Source organism: Rhinatrema bivittatum, chromosome 9 (genome assembly GCF_901001135.1).
Source record: "Rhinatrema bivittatum chromosome 9, aRhiBiv1.1, whole genome shotgun sequence".
NCBI lineage: Eukaryota > Metazoa > Chordata > Amphibia > Gymnophiona > Rhinatrematidae > Rhinatrema > Rhinatrema bivittatum.
Genome location: NC_042623.1, coordinates 192991210 through 193018385, shown reverse-complemented (window position 1 = coordinate 193018385; position 27176 = coordinate 192991210). Strand labels below are relative to the sequence as shown.

The following is a 27176-nucleotide window of genomic DNA, read 5'->3' as shown; positions in this document are numbered from 1 at the left end:
GACCCTGAGAACATGAAGCCAATTACTAATGATGGCTTAAACACCTGAGATCATTCTAGGTGGAGTTTATCAGATTTTAATCTCATTAGGTAGGTGTGCACTTCAAACCCACAGCAGTAGGAGCCCTCTAGACGCTTCTTATTTTTCAGGTAACGGCAATCAGTTTGGGGATCCTGTGGAGCACTTGTAATTAAATAAATTCAGAATAGTTTGATGGAGGACAAGCTCAAGGACCACCATGGGATACTCAATAAAGCAGAGGAAATCCCACTGGTAAGTTTCATCATCTTTCCAGTAAAAAGTTCTTATATATTTTTTTGGGGTTTTCAGTTTACAATGTACTTATCAAATACATATTAAAAGGTAATGTTAGCTTCTTTTATTACAATTCAAGTTTTATACTATGCAAATATTTTCATATTTTATTCTAGATATTTAACATGATAACAAGCGCATGTCCTGATCTAAGTTACTTCTTAGAAGGATTTTTTTCCCTCTAAATATGTAAAGGGAAAGAATGGTATCATATAATTACACAATGTTATTACATATGGCTTATGCTTTTGTACTCCTCACTAAAGAGGTGTGGAAGTGTGTACTAACCCATGTGTTACCAAGAACTTATTATAACAGGGGTAGTCTATTCAAATTCTCAAGTGCTCTAAACAGATCTAGTTTTAAAGATAGCCACAATTAATATGCATGAGATATATTTGCATACAGTGTAAGCAGCACATGCATATTCATGTGGAAATCCTGAAAACCATACTCTTGTGCCACTCGAGGATCAAAGTTGCCTACCCCCTGACATAGTATATAATATCATTTTGTAATTACATTATACTGTTCTAGTTCTGCAAAACACGCAATACAAGGGTTTTCTTTCCTTCCGTAATTTTTAGATTAGAATATGAAACTTTCGGTGCAAAAGTATAAATGAACATTTATTTCTTGATACAAAAAAAAAAAAAGGAGAAAAATTCTGTTCGTGTTTTGGTTCAGTATATGGTGCTGTTCTGCCTTTAAGAGGGTCCGGCGATGTGATCGCCTTTAGCTCATGGGGAGATGCTGGAACTAATTCCTACAGGTCATTGAGTGAAATGATCATTAAAGATCAAGAAATAACATTGGCAATCCCTTTAAATGGAAAGACAGTGAAAGGAAAGATATGGAATTCACACAGCAGTTCTCATCAGATTTCTTCATGCTTAACTGTTTCTCTCCATTTTTTTTAACCTTAATGCCCTACAGAAGAATAGGAAAGCAGGGGGAACAGAGATATCAAAGCTGTCATCTCTGCTAAAAATATATATTTTTGGTCTTGTGGATGATTGTAAGGCAGGTATCAATTTATTTTAGTTTTTCTAACTTATATAGGCTTTTTGATGACTTTTGTCTCTTGCTTGGAAAGCCGACGTCAACACCAACTAAACAGAATGCACCCGAATACAGAGAGTGAGTGACCTGTTGCTTCAGTGCTTTGAAGGAAGGTTCTGTTTAGGAGGATTAGAAATATTAACTCCCAGATCTAAGTCCATAATAAATAACTATAAAGATAGATTAAAACACCCCACAGTTGAAATAGATATAATATACTCAACATCTCTGCTTCACAACTGGCCACTAAGAATAACTATTAATTATGTATCTTTGTAGCCAGCATGGTATGTTAAAATACGAGCCTTTATTGCATCTCTTTCATTAAAATAACCTACCCCAATTCATCTCAGTTTAGTGTTGAAGGAATTTGGGCCAGGCGTACATAGAAGGCGGTGGAGAATTCATCGCGGCTCCAGTTAATATTAGACTTCTGCGAAGGATGAAATAAGTGAATATATTCAACAGTGCTGTGGCTTTAAATCCTAGCAAAATTGCTTTTAGAGTTGGCAGCATAGGTTATCATGCAAAGCATTTGTTAAAGTTGTTTGAAGGAGAGTGCCCCGGGTATCTGAACAATATGCTTTTGTTTTAACCCACTGGAGCCTGGAAATGGAGTTTCAGAAACCAACGGTCGGTTATGCCCTCGCATTTTTACTCATATCAGACCAGGTTTTGCATCAGCTCATTCCAATAAAGCAAGGTATTCAATTTCCCGAACATCTAAGCCGATTATTTGTTGCCATAGAGACCATGTGAACTTAGCAAGAAGTTAATGCAGATTTTTACAGCAGTGCTGGTATTACGGGCTTTGCATATTCAACAGTTAATCTTTCCAAAGTGTATGCATGCTCTCCATGTTAAAATCCAAGTTTATCAAAACTGTATTTTGTGATTTTTTTGTGGAAAAGAAGGTAATTGATTTATACAGTGTCATAAAATGATTTGCCATATGCCGTCTGCAAACTGATTTTGAATAAGTTAATTTTTATGGGAATCAGAAACATTTTATTTATTATTATTTTATTTAAAGCTTTTCTATACCGGCATTCATGATACAATCATATCATGCCGGTTTACAAATAACAGGGGGGTGCAATAACTTTGTTCTTTTTAACCAGTGCAGAGGAAGTAAAAAGTTACAATATAACAAGGTTGTTGAAACTGGGGGAGGAAGAAGACAAGAATAGACAAGAATAAATATAAATCTTTACAGAGGTTATTTACATTGTGCAGTAATGTCTCTTTATGGAATTTATTTACATTGTGCAGTAAGGTCTCTCAATGGATAATAGACTCTGGAGTGCTTGACATGACACCTAAACATGACACCTAAAGTTACACCGGTGAGCAGGATTAGGGATGGAAGACTGCCCTATCACTGGGGCCGATGCAATATAAAGCGTGGAAAGCGGGCGCTGAAAAGCCAGTGCCCACTTTGCTAACGTGTGCATGGCGCCCGCAAGGGGGGGGCGCCATGCAATACCCAAATTAGGGGGTCGTGCTAGCAAGGAGGTGCTAGGGTTGCTTGCGCAATCTTAGCGCCTCCTTGCTAACGTGACCCCGCCGCAGCTTCCGGTTATGAAGACCGACGCCGGTAAACTCGGCATCGGTTTTCATTACTAGCAGACGGCCGGTTATGAAAACTGAGGACGAGTTTACCGACTTCAGTCTTCATAACTCGGCAGTCTGCCGAGTTTTGTTTTTTTAAATTTTTTCTTAAGAAAAGAAGTTCAGAAAAGCAGTTTTTTCTGCTTTTCTGTACTTCTTTTACCTGCGCTCAGTTATTAACGCGTCCAGGCAGGTGTTAATAGCTAAGCGATAAATGTGCGTCTGAGACGCACATTTATTTTTTTGCATGTGGAGTGAATGAGTAATAGCCTCATTCTCGTGCATTTGCATGTGATGAGCGCTATTACATTCACTCTGTGTCTGGTGCAGGTTGAATAGGCGCTAATCCCCCTATTGCATTAGGAGGTGGATTAGCACCTATTTAACCCAGGTGGGAATGCGGGTTATACAATGCACTTGGCTGAGCGCACTGTATTGCATTGGCTCCAGTTAGGGCAATGAACTGAGAACCAGGCAAGTCCTGCTTCATCCACTGGTGCTTATTACGACCTTAGGCAAATGACTTTATCTCCCATTGCCTCAGGTTCCCACGTAAGCACTTTGTTACAGGGACTTATCATTCCTGAATATTTATCGCCATTATACAGCATTGTGGATGACTTAGTAGCTTTAGAAAAATATTAAGTATTAGTCACCAAATTAATAAGGAGGAGGGACAGTTTTATTTTATTGGACAGTATTTCCATGCACTTGAAAAAGTCACAATAAAGAATCATTTACTTCTGAAATTCCAATTAAACTTTACCTATATTTTTTGGCATGAGATGTGGTTGAAGACAATAGCACAGTGTGTTAGAGCACTCAGAAAACAGTGGAACAGATGCAGGAGAGAAAGAGCCCAAAGAAAGAAAGAAAGAAATCACTACCAGGGCATTAAGCTCCATGGGGCAAGCAAGAGAACAATATGGGAACTGTAGCTAGGAATGCACACCCTTCACTCACGAGTGGAGAACACATATAGAAGAAAACTTATCTTGGGAAGAGGGGTATTAAGAAACAGGGATGTGCATTAGTTTTCAACCAAATAGACAATGGCAACAAAATTGTCTATTTTATCTTGTTTTGGGAGCGCCATGAAATGAAAAAAAAAAAAAAAAGCAAAATTTTGGAAAAATTAGTATTTTGTGCTAGTGTACACTAACAGGACTTGGTGCGCACTAATTATAGTTTTCCTATATTACGTACTTAGGGCCGGATTCTCAAAGCCCTACGCGCGTAAATCCCCGGGACGCATCTAAGTCCCGGGGCTTTACAAAAGGGGTGGTCTGGGGGCAGGGAAGGGGGCGGGGCCAGAGGCCTCCGGCACAACGGCCATTTGCCGCTGTTTTGGAGGATCGCGTGCCGGCAGGCTGCCGGTCTGTGCAACCTGCGCCTGCCTCCAGGCAGGCGCAAAAGGTGAGACAAAAATTTTGCGGGGGTTGTAGGGTTAGGGGGCAGAAAGGCTAGGGGAAGGGGGTGGGAAGGTTAGGCCAGAGGGGAGGGAATGGGAGAAGCCCGTGGGTGTCGGCACGCACAAGGTGCACTAGTGTGCACCCCCCTTGCACATGCCGACCCCTGATTTTATAACATGCGCGTGCCTGCGCACGCATGTTATAAAATCGGGCGTACTTTTGAAAATCTACCCCTTTGTGCGCACTAACTAGTTTTCCTAATTTCAGAGTTGGTGCGTGCTAACACAAACAAGTAACTAAGGAGACAGCCAATGGGAATCCAGAACCAGACCTCTAGCTAACAAACTGCTCCTCAATCGACACTTGTTAATTTATTGGTAACATTTTTAGTTAGTGCGTACTAACTCTGAAATTAGGGAAACCTGAAATAAACACCTCCTAAACCATTTTAAAAACAAAATCAAACAGATAACGACCCAAAATGAAAACGACCTGAAAAAAAAAAGCAGTGCACATCCTTATAAGAAACAAGATTAAAAGTCACTATTCTGCTCAAGGGATATTTTGTTTTGTTTTAAAGATGGTTGAAGTAGTATATGAGTGCAGCAAAATAAATGTATATAATGCAAAATCTGAATTAGGAAGTAACAGATTTAATGCTGACATAGTGATCAGTATTAATGGCAGTGACTCGCTTTTGCATTAAACTAGAATTTCTTGAAGAATCATAATGAAAATCTATTAGCATTACACTAATGCTTCTTAAAGCAGGATTTTCACCCAAAAGTCAATGATGCCGATACAGTAAAATCGCGGGAGAATGGGCGAGCGCCCGCTCTCCCAGTGCGCGCACAGGGCACTCTCCTGTGCTCGCGATACAGTATTTTAATTTATTTTAATTAGGGCCGGTGGTAAAAAGAGGCGGTAGGGACACTAGCGTGTCCCTAGCGCCTTTTTCTTGACAGGAGCGGAGGCTGTCAGCGAGTTTGACAGCCGACGCTCAATTTTGCCGGCGTCGGTTCTCGAGCCCGCTGACAGCCATGGGTTCAGAAACCGGACGCCAGCAAAATTGAGCGTCCAGTTTTCGACCCGACAGCCGCGAGCCCATTTTAATTTTTTTTTTTACTTTTTTAAACTTTCGGGACCTCCCACTTAATATCGCCATGATATTAGGTCAGAGGGTGCACAGAAAAGCAGTTTTACTGCTTTTCTGTGCACTTTCCCGGTGCCCGGAGAAATTAGCGCCTACCTTTGGGTAGGCGCTAATTTCTGAAAGTAAAATGTACGGCTTGGCTGCACATTTTCCTTTCTGAATTGCACGGGAATACCTAATAGGGCCATCAACATGCATTTGCATGTTGCGGGTGCTATTAGGTTCGGGGGGGGGGGGTTGGACGCGCGTTTTGGACGCGCTATTACCCCTTACTGAATAAGGGGTAAAGCTAGCGTGTCCAAAACGCGCGTCCAAATGTACTGTATCGGCCTGATAGTTGGGTGGGATTGAGACCAAACCTTCACTGACCGCATTCCAGCAAGAGGGACATGAAAGTTTTTCTGAGTCTGTGACCTCTGTATGCACTGGAAAAAAATATGCTTAGAACCTTTTCACAGTGAATGCAATTTTTATTGACTTTCTTCTTTTTTAACCAAAATATTGTTCAGGAGATGTTTGGCTACAGAACTCACTTATGTCGCCGAGTACTGTGCGTGGCTGGTTACCTCTTGTCCTGTGGGATTCTTCTGCTTGTGTTTTATTGGAAACCAGAATGGAATGTCTGGGCAAACTGTGCTCCATGCTCTTTGGAAGAAGCAGATGTCATCTTGCTAAGAACAATGGTAGGCATGCATATTATACTGCTATTTAAATGACTCCATGTCTCCTGGTTTTGCCCAGTTGCAATGCATTTACAGTCATGTACTTCTGCTTGTTTTGGAAACTGGAACTAAACATGGCAGAACTAGAACCAGATCAACCTGTCTCTGATGGCATTCAGTCATCTGGGAATAATCTTAACTGAAAGCGTTCCCCGCTTTCAGTTAACCTCTCCTCACTCTCCTCGCTCTTCTCACCCCCTTTCCCCTTCCCCCAGATCATTCTTCTCATTGCCCCTATACTTTATCCTGTCCAAGTAATTTACCACTATCAAAGTATTCCTCTCTCAATCCAAGATGATTGGCAATCCTATCCACATACTCAAACACAAATACCAACCCTTCACACAGACTCACCATAAACATCAACATCTAAACAGGCACCTGATCCCAATCATGCTCACACCATTCACTCAATTCCTAGGCCTCACGACCTTATCCATTTTACTATTTAACGCACAATCCATCACAAAAAAAACCACCATACTACATGACTTATTACTGGACGACGAACCAGACATATGTGCCATAACTGAATCGTGGCTGAAAGACACCGACTCTGTCCTACTTAACCAACTGCCCATTAATACATATGACATCTTCTCCATCCCTAGACCCAAAAAAAAGGGAGGCGGGCTTCTACTTGCTGCCAGAAAAGAACTAAAGTTAATCTCATATCCTGTGCAAACCAACACGAAATTTGAAATCGGCCTGTTTAAATCACCCAACCTTCAGATCTGTCTTTTTTATATACCTCCAGGCATACTTGAAAAAAAAACCTTCTCCCCTCATTGAATGTATTGCTCAAAATATCAAGTTTGACACTCCAGCTCAGGGGTCGGGAACCCATGGCTCGCGAGCCAGATATGGCTCTTTTGAGGGCTGCATCTGGCTCGCAGACACGTGTCGCCATACTTCGCGGTTCCCCGCTGACCCAGCTGCTCCCCGGTCCTCCGCCGCCCGGGCTTAAAATGCTGTCAGCCCGGGCGGAACGCGGCAGGACAGCTGGAGTCAGCGGCACCGGCGTGCTCTCTTCTCCTCCCCCCCCCCCCCGCGGCCCGGAAGAGGAAGTGGAGAGCATCGGGTGCCTGCGCGGGAAGAAGAGACCACACTAGCGTGGTCTCTTCTTCCGCGCAGGCACCCGATGCTCACCACTTCCTCTTCCGGGCCGCGGGGGGGAGGAGAAGAGAGCACGCCGACTGGAGTCATCCGGGTGCCTGCGCGGGAGTCATCGGGTGTCAGCCGGGTGCCAGCGCTGGAGTCATCGGGTGCCTGCGCGGGTCTTCCCGCGCAGGCACCCGATGCTCTCCACTTCCTCTTCCGGGCCGCGGGAAGAAGAGAGCACGCCGGTGCTCTCTTCTTCCCGCGGCCCGGAAGAGGAAGTGGAGAGCATCGGGTGCCTGCGCGGGAAGAAGACTGCAGCGCGGCTCGGAGGAAAATGAAAATCTTCAACCGCGGCCGATGGGACTTCCGCCTTCGCCTCCGCGAGGGCTGAAAATGAAGGAGGTTAGCGTTGGGAGGTGGCTGCTGCTGCCGCGAGTTCCCGGGGGGGGGGGGGGGGGGGGAGAGAGAGAGTGAATGAGCGAGCAAGCATGTGTGTTTGAGATCCTGTGTGTGTGAGTGAGAGATTGCATGTATGTGAATGATTGAGAGCCTGTATATGTGAAAGAGAGTATGTCTGTGATTGAGATCCTGCCTGTGAGAGAGAGAGCATGAATGTAAGTTTACCATTGGGAACCTGTATGTGTAAGTTTGTAATTGAAAACCTGTTTGTTTGAAAGAGTATGTGTGTATGATTGAGATCCTTTGTGTGTGAGAGAGATCATGTGTATGTATGATTAAGAGCCTGTGTGTATAAGTAAGAGAGAGATCATGTGTGTCTGTGTCTGATTGACAGCTGGTTTAGGTGATGGAGCATGTGAGTATGTGATTGAGAGCCTGTGTTTAAATGAGAGAGAGAGACCATGTGTGTCTGTGTGATTGAGAGCTGATTTAGGTGAGGGAGCATGTGAGTATGTGATTGAGAGCCTGTGTTTAAATGAGAGAGAGAGAGACCATGTGTGTCTGTGTGTGATTGAGAGCTGATTTAGGTGAGGGAGCATGTGAGTATGTGATTGAGAGCCTGTGTGTAAATGAGAGAAAGAGAGGACATGTTTGTAAGCATGTGAATGAGAGTCTGTGTGTGAGAGAAAAAGACAGCATGTATTTATGTGATTGAAAGCCTGTGTGTGTGTAAGCGTGAAAAGATAGACAGCATGTGTGTAAATGTGTAATTAAGAGCCTATATAAGTGAGAGAGAAAAAACATTTGTATATGTGAGTGACTGAGAGCATGTGTGTATAGGTGTGTCATTGAGAGCCAGTGTGAGAGAGAGCGCTGGTATGTGACTGAGAGAGGAGAAAGTTCCAAGCAAACCACCCCACCTCCTGCTAATTCAGAACAATCTCAGGACACCTGGATATCAAACGTTCCCAGGTATGCAGAGCAAAAAAAATTTTGTATCCTTATTATTTTTCATTACTGGATCTTTGTGTCTGCTATTTTGAAATATTTTGTTGGTATCTGGAAATGTTTTATATGAGTTTTTTAATTATTGGATATTCCACTCATCAGCTGTTTCGAAATATGTTCTTTTTGTTAGTACAGTTTTACTGCTGATGATTTTATATTTCTTGATTTGTTTTATAAGGATGTGTGATGTTTCTTTTTTCCTTTGTTACACTGCATACAGAGACTCTGGCTTGTTGCAGTTTCCAATTCAGTTTTTTCTGCATGCTTCTTGTTATGCGTTTTGGTCTCTTTATTCTATGTTAGGTGAGGGACAGCACGTGATTCAGGTGAGGTTTTCTGCTGGCGTGTAGTTTCTGTGTAGGACTCTATAGCAGCCTGACTTGGTCCGTTTTCCTAATAGGAGATGTATTGGTGTCTTAAGGCCTGGTGTAATATTTTCAGAGACTTATTGTACTTTAAAAGTGTGATCTTACATAAAATGCACACATTTACTTGTATTTAGTTTTAAACATATTGTATGGCTCTCATGGAATTACATTTTAAAATATGTGGCGTTTATGGCTCTCTCAGCCAAAAAGGTTCCTGACCCCTGCTCCAGCTATTATTCTGGGCGACTTCAACATACACGTTGATGCCCTACCTCTCTCACCTGCTTCTGAAACGTTTATTGCTGCCTTAAAGGCTATGGGATTTACTCAAATCCTATCAAGCCCTACCCATCAAGCAGGCCATACTCTAGACCTGATATTCACTAATGACTCCATTAATGCCACCTCACCCACCTGCACCCCTATACCTTGGTCAGACCACCACCTTATTCACACCAACCTTACACTCCAACGCAATGCATCTCATAAAACCACAGAAGGTAAAACTATTCAGGTTCGCAAGCTATGTGCAAAAGATGAGCTTACCAATGCTCTCAATAAGGAACTGCACAACCTTGACCTATCAGATGCTAACACTGCACTCGCAACATGGCACTCTCTCACCAATACTGTTGCAACCGAAATTTGCCCTCTACGCACTAAGAAAATCAAACCCCCCAATACAACAAAAAAACCTTGGTACACTCCCGAAGTAAAAATACTCAAATGCACCCTTAGGAAACTAGAAAGAGACTGGCGTAATGACCCCTCTCTCACACGACGTAATGCTTACAGAACAACCTTAAACAAATACCGCGAACAAACTCACAATGCAAAAAAGGAATACTATGCCAAAAGAATTCATGATTTGCAATTTAACTCAAATGCGCTCTTTGCATATGTAGCCCAATTGACAAAACCCAATACTACACCTTGCATGGACAAAGACGCTGAAAAGAGAAGTGAAGAACTTGCCAAATTCTTTCATGAGAAAATCGCAAAAATCATGACCCGATTTCCTAACAACAATCTTCCTGCCAAACCCATCCCCAATATACATCATGCCACATTCAATTCCTTTGATCTCACCGGCTCCTTAGAAATTGAAAACACCATTAAAAAAATGAAGCCAGCCACACATCCTAGTGATACTATACCTACAAAACTCCTCATATCTATCCCTGAAATAATTGCTCCACACATTGCTAATATTATCAATTGCTCCCTTACCCATGGTGAAGTTCCTACCCCAATGAAACAAGCCATCATTAAACCCATACTAAAGAAACCCAAAGCTGAGCCCTCTGACCTCTCTAATTACCGGCCCATTTCCAATCTACCTTTCCTAGCAAAAATTCTTGAAAAAATTGTAAACACACAACTTACAGATTACCTGGAAAAGCATAATTTTCTCGCTCCTACTCAATTTGGCTTTCGTAAGCATCTTAGCACCGAAACCCTTCTCATCTCACTCACCAACGCCATCCTCACTGGGCTGGACAAAGGGCACTCCTACCTCATAGCCATGCTTGATATGTCGGCAGCATTTGACACCATAAACCACAATATCCTCATTTCCCATCTCAGTGAAATAGGTATAGCTAATACCCCACTGCGCTGGTTTGAATCCTATCTTCAAGATAGACAATACAAAGTCTACTTTGGGGACAAAGAATCACAACTATACAACATAAACCATGGAGTACCCCAGGGTTCTGCTCTATCTTCTACCCTATTTAATATATACATCCTCCCCCTCTGTCACCTCCTTTCTGAACTTGGTCTCTTGTAGGGATGTGAATCGTTTTTTGACGATTTAAAATATCGTCCGATATATTTTAAATCGTCAAAAATCGTTAGAGCCGCGATACAATAATAATTCCCCCGATTTATCGTCAAAAAATCGTAAATCGGGGGGAGGGGAAGGGGGAGGGCAGGAAAACCGGCACACTAAAACAACACTAAAACCCACCCCGACCCTTTAAAATAAATCCCCCACCCTCCCGAACCCCCCCAAAATGCCTTAAATTACCTGGGGTCCAGAGGAAGGGTCCCGGTGTGATCTTTTACTCTAGGACCTCCGTGCGTTGTAGAAATGGCGCCGGCGCTACCTTTGACCTGTCATATGACAGGTCAAAGGTAGCGCCGGCGCCATTTTGTTTTTTTGTCCCCCGACGTCAGGAGCGTAGGAGATCGCTCCCGGACCCCCGCTAGACCCCCAGGGACTTTTGGCCAGCTTGGGGGGGCCTCCTGACCCCCACAAGACTTGCCAAAAGTCCAGCGGGGGTCCGGAACGATCTCCTACCGCGAATCGTTTTTCCATACGGAAAAACGATTCGACTGCAGGAGGTCGTTCCGGACCCCCGCTGGACCCCCAGGGACTTTTGGCCAGCTTGGGGGGGCCTCCTGACCCCCACAAGACTTGCCAAAAGTCCAGCAGGGGTCCGGAACGACCTCCTGCAGTCGAATCGTGTTGCCGTACGGCCGGCGCCATTTTGCCCAAAAAAATTCAAGCAGAAACTTAAAACATGGTTATTCTTAAAAGCCTTCACATAAAGTACCCAACATCACATCCTGCTATTCCCCTCATGCTTTTCCCTGAGACTAAACTTATGTAAATTTGTAAATATGCATTATCCTTTTGAATTACATAAAGTACTCCTTTCTAATATCTTTATAAAGTTGACGCCTAGTAATCTATTGTACCTAATGTACTTAATGTATTTATCCTATGTATTAATTTTAATGTAATCATCTTATTTCTACTGTTTTCATTTTTCCTCTTCCTCCCCATCCCTGTTTGCATTCCCATGTATCAATTCTTCCTCTGCTCTAACTTAACTTTGTTATAATCTCCTAATGACCTTTCTTAAGTTGAATACTAATTGTAAAGCACTGCTGCTTATTTCTATCTGTTCCAGCGCTGCTGCTAAAATTTTGTTGAATGTTAACCGACATGATGTTACTAAACGAATGGCGGTATATAAAGAACCTCAAATAAATAAATAAATATTGCCATAGGCTGACTTTTACAAGAAATTCCTTTATCTACATATTAAAGCAGTAGTTCCAGAAAAAATGGGCCGGATTTTAAAAGGGTTACGCACATAAGGAACGCGCGTAACCCTTTTAAAATGCCCCTCTGCATGCCGAGCCTATTTTGCATAGGCTCGGTGGCGCGCGTAAGTCCCGTGGCTTTGCAAGGGGGCGTGTTGGGGGCGTGTTGGGTGGGCCGAGCAAATTTTGGAGCGTTCCAGGGGCGTGCTGGGGGTGTGGCACCGGCCCAGGGGCGTGGTCGAGGCCTCCGGACCAGCCCCCCGGGTCGGGTGATGGAGCGCCAGCAGCCTGCTGGCACGCGCAGAGTTACGCCTGCCTCTGGCAGGCATAACTTTCCCAACAAAGGTAGGGGGAAGGTTTAGATAGGGCCAGGGGGGGTGGGTTAGGTAGGAGAAGGGAGGGGAAGGTGCGGGGGGGGGTGGTGGAGGGAATGGGCAGCGCGCGCAGGGCTCGGCGCGCGCAAGTTGCACAAATATGCACCCCCTTGCGCTCGCTGACCCCGGATTTTATAAGATACGCGCGGTTACGTGAGTATCTTATAAAATCCGGTGTACTTTTGTTCGCGCCTGGTGTGCGAACAAAAGTACGCGCGCGTGTAGATTTATAAAATCTACCCCAATATGTTTACATCATAGAGTTGTCTGTTAAACCAAGAAGAGACGGCTGAGGAGGATATGATAGAGGTATTTAAAATCATGAGAGGTCTAGAACAGGTAGATGTGAATCAGTTATTTACTCTTTCAGATAATAGAAAGAGTAAGGGGCACTCCATGAAGTTAGTATGTAGCACATTTAAAACTAATCGGAGAAAGTTCTTTTTCATTTAATGCACAATTAAACTCTGGAATTTGTTGCCAGAGGATGTGGTTAGTGCAGTTAGTGTAGCTGTGTTTAAAAAAGGATTGAATAAGTTCTTGGAGGAGAAGTCCATTACCTGCTATTAAATAAGTTGACTTAGAAAATAGCCACTACTATTACTAGCAACAGTAACATGGAATAGACTTAGTTTTTGGGTACTTGCCAGGTTCTTATGGCCTGGATTGGCTACTGTTGGAAACAGGATGCTGGGCTTGATGGACCCTTGGTCTGACCCCGCTTGGACTTAGGTGAGCCTCGTAGGGTCTCCCGGAGAGGTAGTAGAGAGGTATGCCCACGAACAGCAAGGGAGCGTGGTTGGTCACTAGGTTGTAGGGCTGGAGAACCAAGGAAGGCCAGTACAGAATAGGCGATGACAAGGCAAGGGATAAATACACAGTCCACAAAGGAGTGCAAAGAACAATGTAGGTCCAATTTTTATCTTCATCAAAATTATTTATTTAAATGTTCAAAGTCGCCACTCCAATTTTCAAAAACATGCACAATTGAATGACTGTTTCAGGGTCCCCCGATACGGACCCCGTGTTTCGCCCGTAGGCTGCGTCGGGAGGGACAGTCTGTAATTATAATGAAAGCTAAAAAGGAAGAAGAACAATAGTACATAAATGTATAAGAAAGGACCAAATTAAGGGTACAAAATGTATCTATTGGTGCCGAGACACATACCTTCAAGACAGCTGTGGAATTCATACAGCTAAAGCAGCGAGGAGGGCGGGCGGCCAGACTAACCACTGCGTTTAAAAGGGCAAATTTGGCGCGATTTGAACCACCAATCAGAACGCAAAAGAGCTTAGCCAATCAAAACAGGGCAGCACTGCATTCACTGAGGGAAACAGTGAAAGGAATCAAGGAATTCTTGATACCTTTAACTGATTATAAAAAGTACTGCCATTCAATCTCATTATTTAATCCTGCTGGATGCAGGCTATTAAGTGTGAAGATCCACTTCTGTTCTCTTAGGGTAAGCATTTCGGAGAAATTACCACCCCGACTTGGCGGATGAAGCACATCGATCACAAGAAATCTTAAATCATCCTCAGTATGTCCAGCTGTTTGCCAATGGGAGACTGCAGGAGCAGTTTCACGGCCGGTGCGAATGTTGGATCGGTGTTCAATGATACGCGTACGTATCTGTCTCGTGGTTTTCCCTACATACAATTTTGGGCAGGGACACAAGATCACATAGATTACTCCTCGTGACTGACAGGTAGTTGAAAATCTTAAAGGAAATTTTTTATGTGTAACAGGATGTTCAAAAGTAGTGGTGGAGAAGGTATAAAGCCAGAATTAGGAGACGTGGTCAATGGCAGATGGGGTCAGGTTCCGAGGATCAGTCCGAGGAGTAGTCAATGAAGCAAGGGTCAGGTTCCAGAGATCAGAAGAGGTCACAAGGCAGGCAGAGGTCAAGATCCAGGCAGCGAGCAGAATGGTCAAGGAGCAGGCCGAGATCAGTACCAGAGAGACAGTCCGAGGGTACTACCTGGGGAGACAGGACAGACAGATGCTAGAACAGAAGGACGCTGGAACAGGAGGACGCTGGAACAAGACTGTGAATGTGGAGGCAAACTAGTACATGTACAGTGCCGACCCAATTGCCAAGACAAGGAAGTGCAGGCAGGAACTTCCTTATATCGTACGTTCACTCAGGGCACGCCACAGAGCTAGGACCCGTGCCTGGCCCTACAAGAGGCCGGGCGGTCCGTATGTACGCACGAAGGGGCATGGCCAACGCCACTGAGGTTGCCGAACTTCGGCATGAGGCCTGGTACGTGGTGGAAGGCCCGGCAACTGCCACCACGGGACGCTGAGGCCTGGAGGAGTTAGCGGCTGCCGCTGGGGAGGCCGAACCGTGACCTGCAGAGGAGCTAGTGAGGTGAGCAGGCCCATGTGTGGGCCGGGTGCAGATGGGGCATGCAACAATGATCACTATTGCCAAGCGGCCCCACCACCGTTACCTCTCTCACCAAATCCTGTGCTCCACTGAGAATTAGAACATAAGAACATAAGAAATTGCCATACTGGGTCAGACCAAGGGTCCATCAAGCCCAGCATCCCCCTCTTGTCAGTTCATGAACCAATTGCTCCATAAAGCTGTCATTTATTCCATCCAGGAATTTTATCTCTCTTGCATGTCCTGATGATACATTTACCCAGTCAATATTGGGGTAATTGACATTTCCCATTATTACCACACTACCAAGTTAGCTTCCCTAATTCTCTTAGCATTTCACTGTCCGTTTCATCATCTTGACCAGGTGGACAGTAGTATACCCCATCACTATAGTCTTCCCCCAACACACAAGATTTCTACCCATAAAGATTTGATTGTGCATTTAGTCTCATGCAGTATGTTTATCCTGTTGGACTCTATGCCATCCCAGACATAAAGCTCCACACCGCCTCCCAGATGTTCCTCTCTGTCATTGCGATATAATTTGTACCCTGGTATAGCACTGTCCCATTGGTTGTCCTCCTTCCACCATGACTCTGAGATGCCAATTAAGTCTATGTCATCACTCACTGCTATACATTCTAATTCTCCCATCTTACTTCTTAGACTTCTGGCATTAGCTTACAAACATTTCAAAGTTTGTTTTTTGTTTGTATTTTCATTCTGCTTTTTAATTGATAGGGTTAAGTTAGAATGTTTTAGCTCAGGTGAGTTTTTAGTTACAGGCACTTGGACTACTTTTCTTATTATTGGAACCTCACTGTTGGGATGCTCTAATTCTAATGCATCATTAGTATCCTTTGAAGGTACCTCTCTCCGAACCATGCGCTGCTGAGCGACTGTCGGCTTTCCCCTTTGTTCTAATTTAAAAGCTGCTCTATCTCCTTTTTAAAGGTTAGCGCCAGCAGCCTGGTTCCACCCTGGTTAAGGTGGAGCCCATCCCTTCGGAAGAGACTCCCCCGTCCCCAATAGGTTCCCAGTTCCTTGCAAAACTGAATTCCTCTTCCTTTCACCATCTTCTCATCCACGCATTGAGACTCCGGAGCTCTGCCTGCCTCTGGGGACCTGCGCGTGGAACAGGGAGCATTTCAGAGAATGCTACCCTTGAGGTTCTGGATTTCAGCTTTCTACCTAAGAGCCTAAATTTGGCTTCCAGAACCTCCCTCCCACATATTTTCCTATGTCGTTGGTGCCCACATGTACCACGACAGCCGGCTCCTCCCCAGCACTGTCTAAAATCCTATGTGACGCGTGAGGTCCACCACCTTCGCACCAGGTAGGCATGTTACCAGGCGATCCTCACGCCCACCAGCCACCGAGCTGTCTATATTCCTAATAATCGAATCACCAACTATGACGGCTGACCTAACCCTTCCCTCCTGGGCAGTAGGCCTTAGAGACACATCCTTGATGGGAAAGGACAATGCACCACCTGGAGAGCATTGTCCTTTCCTGCTGCACCAGGTTGATGCTCTCTGATCATGAGACCTTCTTCCTGCCAGTCTGAAGTTGGGACTTGGCTACTATGCCCCTGAAGGTCTCATCTATTTACCTCTCTGTCTCCCTCAGCTCCTCCAGGTCTGCCACTCTAGCCTCCAGAGATCGAACTCGTTCTCTGAGAGACAGGAGCTCTTTGCATCGCATGCACATGTAAAAATCATGCATGTTTCATTTCATTTCATTTTATTAAAATTTCTTGATTGCCTATCCCACAATGGGTCTAGGCGATTCACAGTAAAAACATACACAATATAACTTCATAACGTATATTACAGATAGCAAACATACCGTTAATCTTCAAGAAAAACAAAACAAAAGATAATAAAGACATTTTCCAGAGGAAAACGATATTGTTAATATTCATGTAAATCCATCATTATATATTTGGAACAAGTCATGAGCATATTAAAGGAAAGAGGCTATCTTCTATACGCAACTCATTAATTGTTTTGAACACGCTATAAGCATGTTGAAACAGGAAATCTTTTAATAAACGTCTAAATTTTTTCAAATTATCTTGTATGCGCAACTCAAATGGGAGGAGATTCCACAGAGCTGGAGCAGCTACAGAAAATGATGTTTCTCTAGTAGAGGAAAGATGTGCAAGACGGACAGAGGGTATTTCAAGTAAACCAAGTTGAGAAGATCTTGACACTTGATGCAAAAGACTGGGAAGTCCCCCTCTTGCTGCTGGACTGCTGCCTTCATCTCAATTTTGTTTAGTTCCTAGTTAAGTTTTAGGTTGCTATGGGAGTAGGTATGTGTCTAATTAATGTCCTTTAAATATATTAGTGAATTCACTATATATCTGGTAGTGGCCTACAGGGGAATGATCAAACTCTCAATAAGGGTTTTTTTTTTGTGAAAGTGGCACCTGCCTATAAATTAAAGGATGAGCTAGGGGTGGGTGGGAGGGTTGGGAAATACAGTCTAACTTCAGTTAGTCAGCCAGAGTGACTCACTGCTCTCTTGATTAACAAATGTTGGTACCTAATCAAACCAAATCACACTACCTCAACACCTTTCCAAGGTGAGGAACTGAACTGAACTTTTCAACCTTTTTACTTAGGTATACACTGCTCCTAGCTTATTTCTAGCTTCTGGCTACTTTTTTTTTTTAATATACAAACACTCTAACTTCTGCTTATTAGCTGCCTTACAGACTATTAAAAATAAACACACTAACTACTGCTTATTAGCTGTCTTTCTGACTATTTAAAAATATAGTCTAATTTCTGTTTATCCCCTGCCTTACTATTAAAAGCACAAACACACACAAACACACTAAATACTATTCCCAAATAGTTAACTTCATCCCAATACTTTAAAAAAAGAAAACTTCCCAAGCAAAAACTTACTGATTCATTTCAGCTACCAGCAAGGTGATCCTCTCCTCACAGTTCTCCCATTGGATTGTGGATTTGAAAAGTTCGGTTGATCTTCAACAAGCATTGTTAAAAGAAAATCAATTTCTTTCAAACTGTCTAGAACAAATGGAGAATCAAATTAGGGGGGAAACTCTACATTTCATTAATTTTCCAAAAGATCCTTTTATATCCCTAAAGAGATGTGGAAGAAATATTTGATGGAAGTTGTAAAAATATCTGAACAAACTTCACCTTTGTTTTCAAGGATTTATTATTTCCCACTCCGCCTCGTCCAGTACAGACTCGCCAGTTCAGCTGTTGCTGCCTCTGGACTGACCGCGCCATCCTTTCTCCGATGACTACATACGGAGGCCCAACTAAGTCCAGCTGATCTCAGTACCCAAAGGCTCAACCCGCGGGGAACAAGGGCCGGTATTGGCCGAAGCTCCAGCCGGCCTCTGTCAGTCAGCCCACTCTGCCTACCAACGGTGGGGACCTGTAGGATCCCTCCTATGGGTAGCGTCTACCCCACCTCAGCCCAAGGGTCCACCTCCTGCGCAACAATGCTTTCACGTCTCTTCGGTCGGCTTTTACACGCATAAGTCAGGGGATTTTATACTGTGCACGGCAAAGAAATTACCAGTTTTACCAATTAGTCTACCAGTTAACCCAGTTCATCTGCAGCTCGTGAAGACCCTCCTGGCTTTTCAGCCTGAAGTCCCCCCTTTTCACCCAGACTCCCCCACTCAGTCATTTTTTCACTTTTAAGATGTTCACAATCACTTAGAAAGGACATTGAGCAGGAGTAAATATACTCTAGTAAAAGGCTTAGGTGCGGTATCTTGGCAGCTTGTAAAGTAGCAATGGCTCCTCCCCACAATACCCCTGGCCCACCTCTTTTCTGCACATGCAAATTCTCTCACAGATCCTGGTTTACATGTGTATGTTGCAGTTTCTAAATTAGTATACCCTCACGTATGTGCTTTCATGTGCGCGCTAGCGCTAATTTTTAGGTGCGCAAGGTTAAAAAAAAATTCACCTTTTATTGTGTGGCAGAATGGCACCCAGCAAAGTGGGAGAAAAATATTTCATTAATCTTTTATCTTCTCCAGGACGACTTCAAGAAGTACTTTAGGAAGAAGGTGTTATGGGTCTACATACCTGCAGCAAATATTCCAGATAGATCAAACATGGCGGACGAAAACTCTGTTATATATAGAGCTATAATGAAGCCAGATCTAAAAGTAAGTCATTGCTTACATTAGCAGATTTTACGTGGTTCCCTCCACCCCCCCATTTTAGGATTTTCCTTCATATCCAAAGGAATATGATGGCCAATAAAGACAAATCAGGTTTGTTATAAGGCACTGCAGTATTTTCACAATTTTTGCTTGTACAGTTTTATGTAACACTATTTTTCATATGAGCGTGATCTATACATGCAGTTCCATGCAGACAGGGCTCATTACTATACTAGCTAGTCTGATGAAAATTAGGTCTGCTGGGGAAGTGATGAACCCTGAGATGGGAATCTCAAGATCGGCAGAGAACTGATGAGGTGACGGCACACCAGTGCATGGGTCATTCCTGGCATCGTCTTCAACAGTAAGAGGAAAAACTTTGACGGTCCTAAGCAGCACCAGAGATATTCCGGATGATTGCAAAGTTAGGTGGGGTGCTTAAAAAGATGCTGTTCATGCATGAGCAACCAGGCCCTGGTGCACATTTTCTGGGGTGGACCAGATAGCTCCATGTCCTAAGGGACAGGCTGAGACGCTCCTTGAACTTCCATGCCATCTATAGACTTCTAGTTCCACTTTCTAGGAAGCTTCAAACCATCGATGCAGTGGGAGTAATACCAGGACTGTCTCAGCCTGTTTCCTTTGACATGTGTAAACCCTCCTTTCATCAGGTTAAACTGAGCACGGATTCATCAGGCACTGCTGAGCACGGATTCATAGTGTGCAGCGTTAGGGACACAGATTTAGTGATGGGGACAGGCTTATTCGATTTTGATTTATATTGCGATTTTCGGCACTTCAACGTGGATTACATTCAGGAACCGTAGATTTAACCTGTATGGTCCGAAAGAGCCATCACCTTTAAAAAAAAAAATAACAGTCCTCACACCAATTGTTGCGCTCTGAATGAAAAAAAGGTTTACTGAATAATAAAAACAATAAGGCAGATCAGCAATTACAAGAATAGAAATGGTGCAAAGTGCGCATGGCAGAAAAATAGTGAGAATTGCTTAAGTGGTTCTTACAACTATAGCAGGTACAAAAATAGATCAGACACAGTCGTCCCCCCCCCCCCCCCCCAATATAAAGAAAACTCCACTTTTCTGAGGTAGGACTAGGGGATTCCTCATAGTTCTCCCAACGGAATCTTCTCCTCTGGAAACTGATGGACTACAGGAAATTTCTCTTCTCCCACACCAAAATTGATTTATTTATTTAAAACCTTTTTTATACCGGTGTTAGTGTGAACATCACATCGGTTTACAATTTAACAAAATGAGTAGAAAATACAATTAACAAGGGAATAAAACAGATGGGCGAAGAGAAACGTGGGAAAGCAGCATAGAAAGATAGTACATCTTAACATAGGTAACTATTGGAACATATCATGTTGGATAACATCATGAATGCTAGTTATTATATACATTATATATATTATTAGAACATAAAGATCACAGTGTACGATGGTAGAAGAAGATGATTGATGGTTATAGAGGGGGGGGGGTTTGCTAGTCAGGAAATGCCTGTTTCAATAACCATGTTTTTAGTATGAAAACATACTATGGCACCTGATGGGCGACCAAGCTCTTTGGCAAAGCTTTCCCTTCCTCCTTCACCCCTAGAATCCAGGAACCCGTTTCGGATGTGGACACCACAGAATCCACACGGAATCTTCTTCAGAAAGATTCCCACTAGCACCCTTAGATATCAACCCCTCGGAACTTGCAAAGAACTACCCCTGGCGACTCACCTTTTAATGTCTTCCTCACTGAGCCACCCTTTAAGGGTTGGGCCCACCTGTTTGAGTGGGCAACGTTCCTTGGATCCTCCCATTGCTGGAGAGCCTAGCCCCCCCCCCCCCCTCAACACATGGAATTATAGAGGTTTGGGTCAGGGCTTCCGAAACCTGTCCTGGTGAGCCCACCGCCAATTGGGTTTTCAGAATATACACAATGAATATGCAGGAGACAAATCTGCAGATCCTGGGGCTTCAGTTCCCACTGTGGACTTCCTGAGGACTCATCCAGCGTCACCACGACAGGGTTGGGAAAACCTGATTTAAGACACTGGATTTAGTTCTGGATTTCCACTTTTTGACATTCTGGCACAGCTGCACAGTGGAAATTCTGTAACATGAGTTTTGCTGTTGTTAATATCACTGCATGTTAATTGTTGTCTCTCACTTGAGTTGTCTCTCTCATTTGAGGCTGATAAATGGGAGTGGGGAGGGATTTTTTTGTTCCAGGTTTGCCATTGTTGCTGTTTCTTCCTGTAGATTAGATACATCGTGGTACAGAAAATCAAGTATGTCTGGATTGCGTCTGAAAAAAAGTTCCAGAAAACTGGGTGAGTATGATGCAAGGGGGGGGGGGGGGGGGAGTGTTTTTGGTTTTTTTCTCTCAGAAGAGATTTTTGATTAAAAATTCCTTTTGTTGCTAATTCAGATCCCTCTTGCTATTATTGTTATTCCAGAGTCCTGGAAGACAGCCTCTCGTGCTCAGAAATACATGCCAAGTTTGCCTCGGGTCTGACAAGAGACGATCAAGACACAAGGTAGGCATGAAACGCATCTGAAGAACTGCATATCATTATCGCTCTATATCAGCAATGTTGTTCTCATTTTAATATTCTGAAAGTCTTTTTAAACGAAAAAATGCTGAGCTGGACTGGTGGCTCGAGGAGGGGCCGTATACCGCCATTTGGAGAGTCTTTGCTACGATTCTTGGATTGGGTCTTTTACACCCTGGCTTCGCACCTGCAATTTAACAGATGTCATTGCAAATAATGTGTTAATCCCATCCAATAATTGTTATCCCACTGAAAATCTGCAGGCAAGCTTTGAAGCATTGGGGTATAAGCTCTTTATATGTGCATGATGAGTGTCTGGCCTTTCTCGCATCATAGAAAAATAACTCGTCATAACCTGGTGCGACCTAAATAGAATGTTCTCGATTCTGAGCAATCTGACTGGTTGGAACACGGAGCATTAAGGCGAATTTAAAAGCCGGGCACGGGCCAAAATTAAGAGATACGTGCGCATGTAGGACATGCGAGGGTCCACCCAATTTTGAAAGATGCCCACAAGTCCAGAAGCATGAATATCTCACTTCCAACAAAAAAAGGGGTGGAGTGTGAGCATGGTGAGGGTGGGGCATGAGTGTGATCATTCCAGGGTGTGCATAAGTATGTATGCACCAGGGCACGTACCCAGGTCTAGTGCCACTTAACTTTACTTCTGCTAATGAGGAGGTGTAAGTCTAAACAAAACTGTAGGCATCTCCAAGGTATTTGAGGGGGTCTGGGTTAACTTGAGAGGATGCAGGCTTATGAAATTGTTTCAAAATGAAACAGTAAAATAACCCACAATATTTTGTATTCTTCCTTCTATCGTTTTTTAGTGTTTATTATTTGGAAATAGTGTACACTCTTTGAAATAGTGTCTATTATTTCTAAATAGTGTGCACTATTCTGAATAGAGTGCATTGTCTCCAAAACCTAAAAAAATGAAAGAAAATTGGGAGAAAACCTAAATGACACAGAATTTGCCCCCAAACAACATGAAACATGACAAAATATTTGGCCTGCACACCCGTACATTAATTGTATATTAATCTGTGTTTTAATTGTGAATCGCTCTGGTCTGGTATCTGATGTGTGGTATATAAGAAATGAGAAATAAAATAAAGTAAATAATGATTTTCTAAAAGGCCATTTAATGTGTAACTGCTTTTGAAAATTACCCCCACTATTTGTCAATAATGTGCTCTATTTGTTGAAACAAATAATCTAAACTTCAGGAGGATTTCAGAGGCCCCATGCATTCGTTTTGCGGAAAACAAACCAAAATGAAAACGGGCTGTTTTGATTCAGATTCCCCATTTCTTTTGAACAAATTAATATCCCTAATCTGATTCTATGGGGCACAGAGCACATAACATTTGTTACTTTTTCTAGAATCTGTACATAAAATCATAAGTTAGGTGGGTGTGGTTTTAAGAACAAAATGTCTGACTCAACCTGCCTTCATCTCATGAACTGTGCTTGCTAACCCTTCTCATGTCCTTATCATACCAGCAACATTGTTTCTTATTTTTCACAAATAATTAAAACCATGCAGGAGAAGAATTTGTGGGCCCAACACCATTGAAGTTGAAATTGCCCCCATATGGAAAATACTTATTAAAGAAGTGAGTGACATGTTATATAATTTTATTTTCCATAATGTTAATTTTTCATTCTAGATGTCTGAAATGCCACATCAGGTAAGTTTGTTGAAGTGGGACTATGCCTAGTCAAGTCACGCGACCTCATCTACTTTCCGAAAATGCTAGCTTTTTTTTTTTTCTTCTCGGATTTGTCATTTTATTATGAAAATCAAATATCCCAACCCATCGGCCTATGGCTTAATGGTAGGACTGGACAGGCTCATGTGGGAGATGTGGACTCAATGCCCAAACCCGGCTTCTGTCTCTATAGTGCTTGGGGCACTATAGAGACAGCATTCACAGCTCCCAAGCAGGGAGGGAATCCTGGCCATTGCACATTGGTGACACCTAGTGGCTAGACTTGGGCTACAAGCGTACCAAGTTTCATAAAGAGCCACAGTCTGGGGCTCAGGGTTATTGGCTATCACTGAGCTATGTGAAAGGGAGGGAGGGGGGAATAAAATGGGGGGGGGGGGGGGGGAAATCCAAAGTAACTGTAATAAATGCTCATGCCATTGTATTCTAAGAGAGCCGACTGAGCTGGCAGCCCAAATAAAAGCAGGAGGAAACTGCCAAGCAATTCAATTTAAGTTATTCATAATCTTAACAAAAAAGCTTTAATGGGACAATTTTCAGAGTCCGCAGGTACTTTTTAGCCACAGACTTTGCACAAGTGATTACCTTCTTTTTGGCCGAGTATTTTTCTTAAGGGAAAATAGTGCTCATAGAATTGAAAAAACAAGCTGCACCCGTTATTTCCTTCCTCTCGACCTGAACGCACTCCGGGGATCACCTCTTCTAAATGTGGAAGCATTGAGGAAGGTCAATTTTTCCCCCTCACCCCCCCCAACTCAAATGGTTTTGAAAACAGTCCTGTGCACGTGTTCAGGGATTTGTGCATTCATAGAACAGAAACTGGCTCGGCAGAGCAGCACGCTACCGTGGATATAATTTAGGTTTGTCGTATAACTAGAACGCACGGGGCGGTGCGCACCGAAACGCTACCTGTGCTCTCCTGTTATGTTATGGCTGTAGAGAAGCCCCGGGACGGCATCACTGCTTAATTCTAATTCTGTGCTGTTTCCTTACCCACGCAGGTTCTAAATCTATTCTACCTGTTCCAGTTCTTCACCGTCAGCCTCTGGATCTCTGAGAATTACCTTGAATATTCTCTCGTCATCATGTTCATGTCTTTCATTTCCATTGCACTCACTCTCCTTGAACTCAGAAAGGTGAGCCCCTGACAAACGTGCGGCGCGGGGAGAAAAGGCCCACTCTCTTCCGGTTATCGGGGGTCCTCCCTCCCCCAGCTGGGCAGGGTTCCAGTGCACAAGACGGGGCCTTTCTGTGACGAAGGATCCAGGGTTATGGCAGGGACCAGCATTTCGCTCAAAGTCCAATTAAAAGCTCATTCGAGGCCACTCGCAATGTAAGCCTGGGAATATTATCTATGGCTAGGATTTAGAGCCGCAGGCTCGACTAGCACCTCCCCCCTCTTGCTGTGGAAATATTGTGGATGGTCTTACAGTGCAAATCCTAATCCCCCCTACAAAAAAAAAAAAGGTTAATAGAAAACGAATGGCCCGATCTAAAACGTGTGCGCAAACTCCGGGAGGGGTTGTGCGCGGGGCCAGGCCCTGTGCGTGCTGCGCGCATTTTCGAAGGAGCCCGGCCACGTGCGTGAACCCCAGTACTCGCCAAAGTGCCAGGCCTCTAGAAAGGAGAAGGCTGGGGAGGGGAGGGGGGCGGGATACTATCCCGAGGAAGCACGCACCGGCAGCCGTCCAGAGCGCGGAGTCTACTGCTGCTCCAAAGGAGCAGCAAGGTAAAAACCAAAAAAAATTCTTATAGCTAGGAAGGGGTTAGGGGGCGGGGAGGAGAGGGGAAAGGTAGGAGAGGAGAAAAGGTAGGAAGTTTGGGTAGGGGTATTGGGAACCGGGGAAGCCCTACTCGCATCTTAGCTTTTTAAAATCCCCCCCCCCCTTGCGCAGAGGCCACCTGCCCGTAAATGTGCGCGTAGACACTGAAATCCGGCGCGCGTGTACGCACGGGAAATGTATTTTAGAACAGGCGTGTGCCGACACGCGCATGTTGTAAAATTGGTGCGTCCGTGTGCGTGCGCCGGGAACCGCGCGTTCCCTCTCAGATCTTCCTTTAAGTGGTCAGAGACATCATCGGGACCTGGGTCATCCGGACAGCTTGCAGCTTTAAAGGTTTCACCGCCTTGTGTATGTACCGCCTCATCCCCGTGCAACTTTCTCTATTTCCTCGTTGTTCTCGGGCGTAGTGCAGGAACCTTATGACTGATGAGACCCAGGTAGCCTGTACGGCACTATAAATGTAATCCACCACATCATTATTGCCAATCTTACCCCCATCCACCCTGCTACTTCCATTACATCTGCTCTCGCCTCCGCTTTGGTTCATGGGTTTGCAGGCAGAGGGCAGAGGCAGAAGAACATAGCCTTAAAGGAAGGAGTGGGAAAATATTAAGTAACAAGAGACTGAGCGTGTTTTTATTATAGTAACATTCTGCAGGCCTCAGTTCTACCTCTAGCCCCTCTATAGGATGTTATTATCATTGTCCATGCTGATGTAGCATCATAATACATCAGGCTCTCCATTAGCAGTCGCTGTAATGCTGCATTGCACAGGGAATTAATTATTGTTTTCATAACCAGTCATTATAATAATGTGAAGTTGCAGCAGATAAAGGCAGTGTTGTTAGATTCATGGCACCCAGTATTATATAACTCTTATCAGTAATTTAAAACAAAATATCTGTGTTTGGTTAAGTACATCTCCTTATTATATTAAAGTTGAAGGATGCATTTGCAAGTTGTTTTAATTGTAATGTATTGACAGCTTTTCTATACTGACATTAGTATAGACACATCATATCGGTAACACGCACCTTTTTTTTTTCACCTCCCAATTCACAGCAATCTATAAAACTTCACAAGCTAGTTGACGCCCATAATAACATCCTCGTTACTGTGTGCGGAAGGAACGGAGGTGAGTCATTCCGAGTTTTAACTTCCAAAACAATGCAAGAAACAAAAGCAGTGAAAGAAGAGGAATTAACAACATTGTAAAAACTCCAGCCATGCTAGCATTCATAGTGTAGTTCTAGCTTAAGACGTACATAGGAAAAGCAACATTGGAAATCATAATTTGCTTTGGCAGCTGAGGAATCTATTAAAACCTTCATAATTAAGGTTTTAAATCAACTTGAGGCTGATTTTCAAAGGGTGTAGGCTCCTAACTTTCGGAGTTAGGCTCTTAAATCAGCACTTTTGGAAACTTATTAGGGCTAATTCCCTAAATTTAGGATTCTAGTTTTGCTAGTTTTATAAATTTAGAATCCTAAAAAAATGGATTGCTAGAGGGGTAGATTTAGGGCAGGAAAAAAAAAGTTAAGTGCTTATCGCTAATTTTCAGGACTAGGAACATAACCTAGAGGCCTAAATCAGGAAAATGGATGGCAGCCTAAATTTTTGATAGATTTGTGGGACCCATACACTAATGGGATTTTATATAGAATTGCACTAAAAGGGTTTACAAAATAATTAAGGAGGCTTCTATGACTGATGATTGATCCTAAGTAGTAGGATGAGCCAAGCCCTATTGATCACAGGCATCTGTTCCTCCTTATTTTTCGGGCATATTGAAAAATAGTTTATGGGAATGCTGATTTTGTGAGTTCAGACAACTGTGGTCCCTTTTCTCCTTGATACCTTTTTTTTTTTTGCTTTTTACCATATAGAGTTCTTTCTGGCTAACAAATGATTAGGATCATTTATCAAAATGCAATATGGCATTTTTCTG

At 43.5% G+C, this 27176-nt stretch overlaps 1 protein-coding gene across 1 annotated transcript in view; it reads left to right on the top strand.

Annotated features, from left to right (window-relative positions):
* Positions 1 to 201: 201 nt before the first annotated feature.
* Positions 202 to 27176, top strand: part of LOC115099327 (probable cation-transporting ATPase 13A4) — a 104587-nt gene continuing 77612 nt past the window's right edge. Inside the window, exons 1-8 of the mRNA XM_029616912.1 lie at positions 202 to 273; positions 6063 to 6236; positions 19015 to 19146; positions 21419 to 21489; positions 21616 to 21696; positions 23261 to 23330; positions 24446 to 24580; positions 26291 to 26363. Coding sequence (XP_029472772.1) covers positions 214 to 273; positions 6063 to 6236; positions 19015 to 19146; positions 21419 to 21489; positions 21616 to 21696; positions 23261 to 23330; positions 24446 to 24580; positions 26291 to 26363 — 796 coding nt within the window. The 5' untranslated portion in view covers positions 202 to 213. The remainder of the gene's footprint in view (positions 274 to 6062; positions 6237 to 19014; positions 19147 to 21418; positions 21490 to 21615; positions 21697 to 23260; positions 23331 to 24445; positions 24581 to 26290; positions 26364 to 27176) is intronic.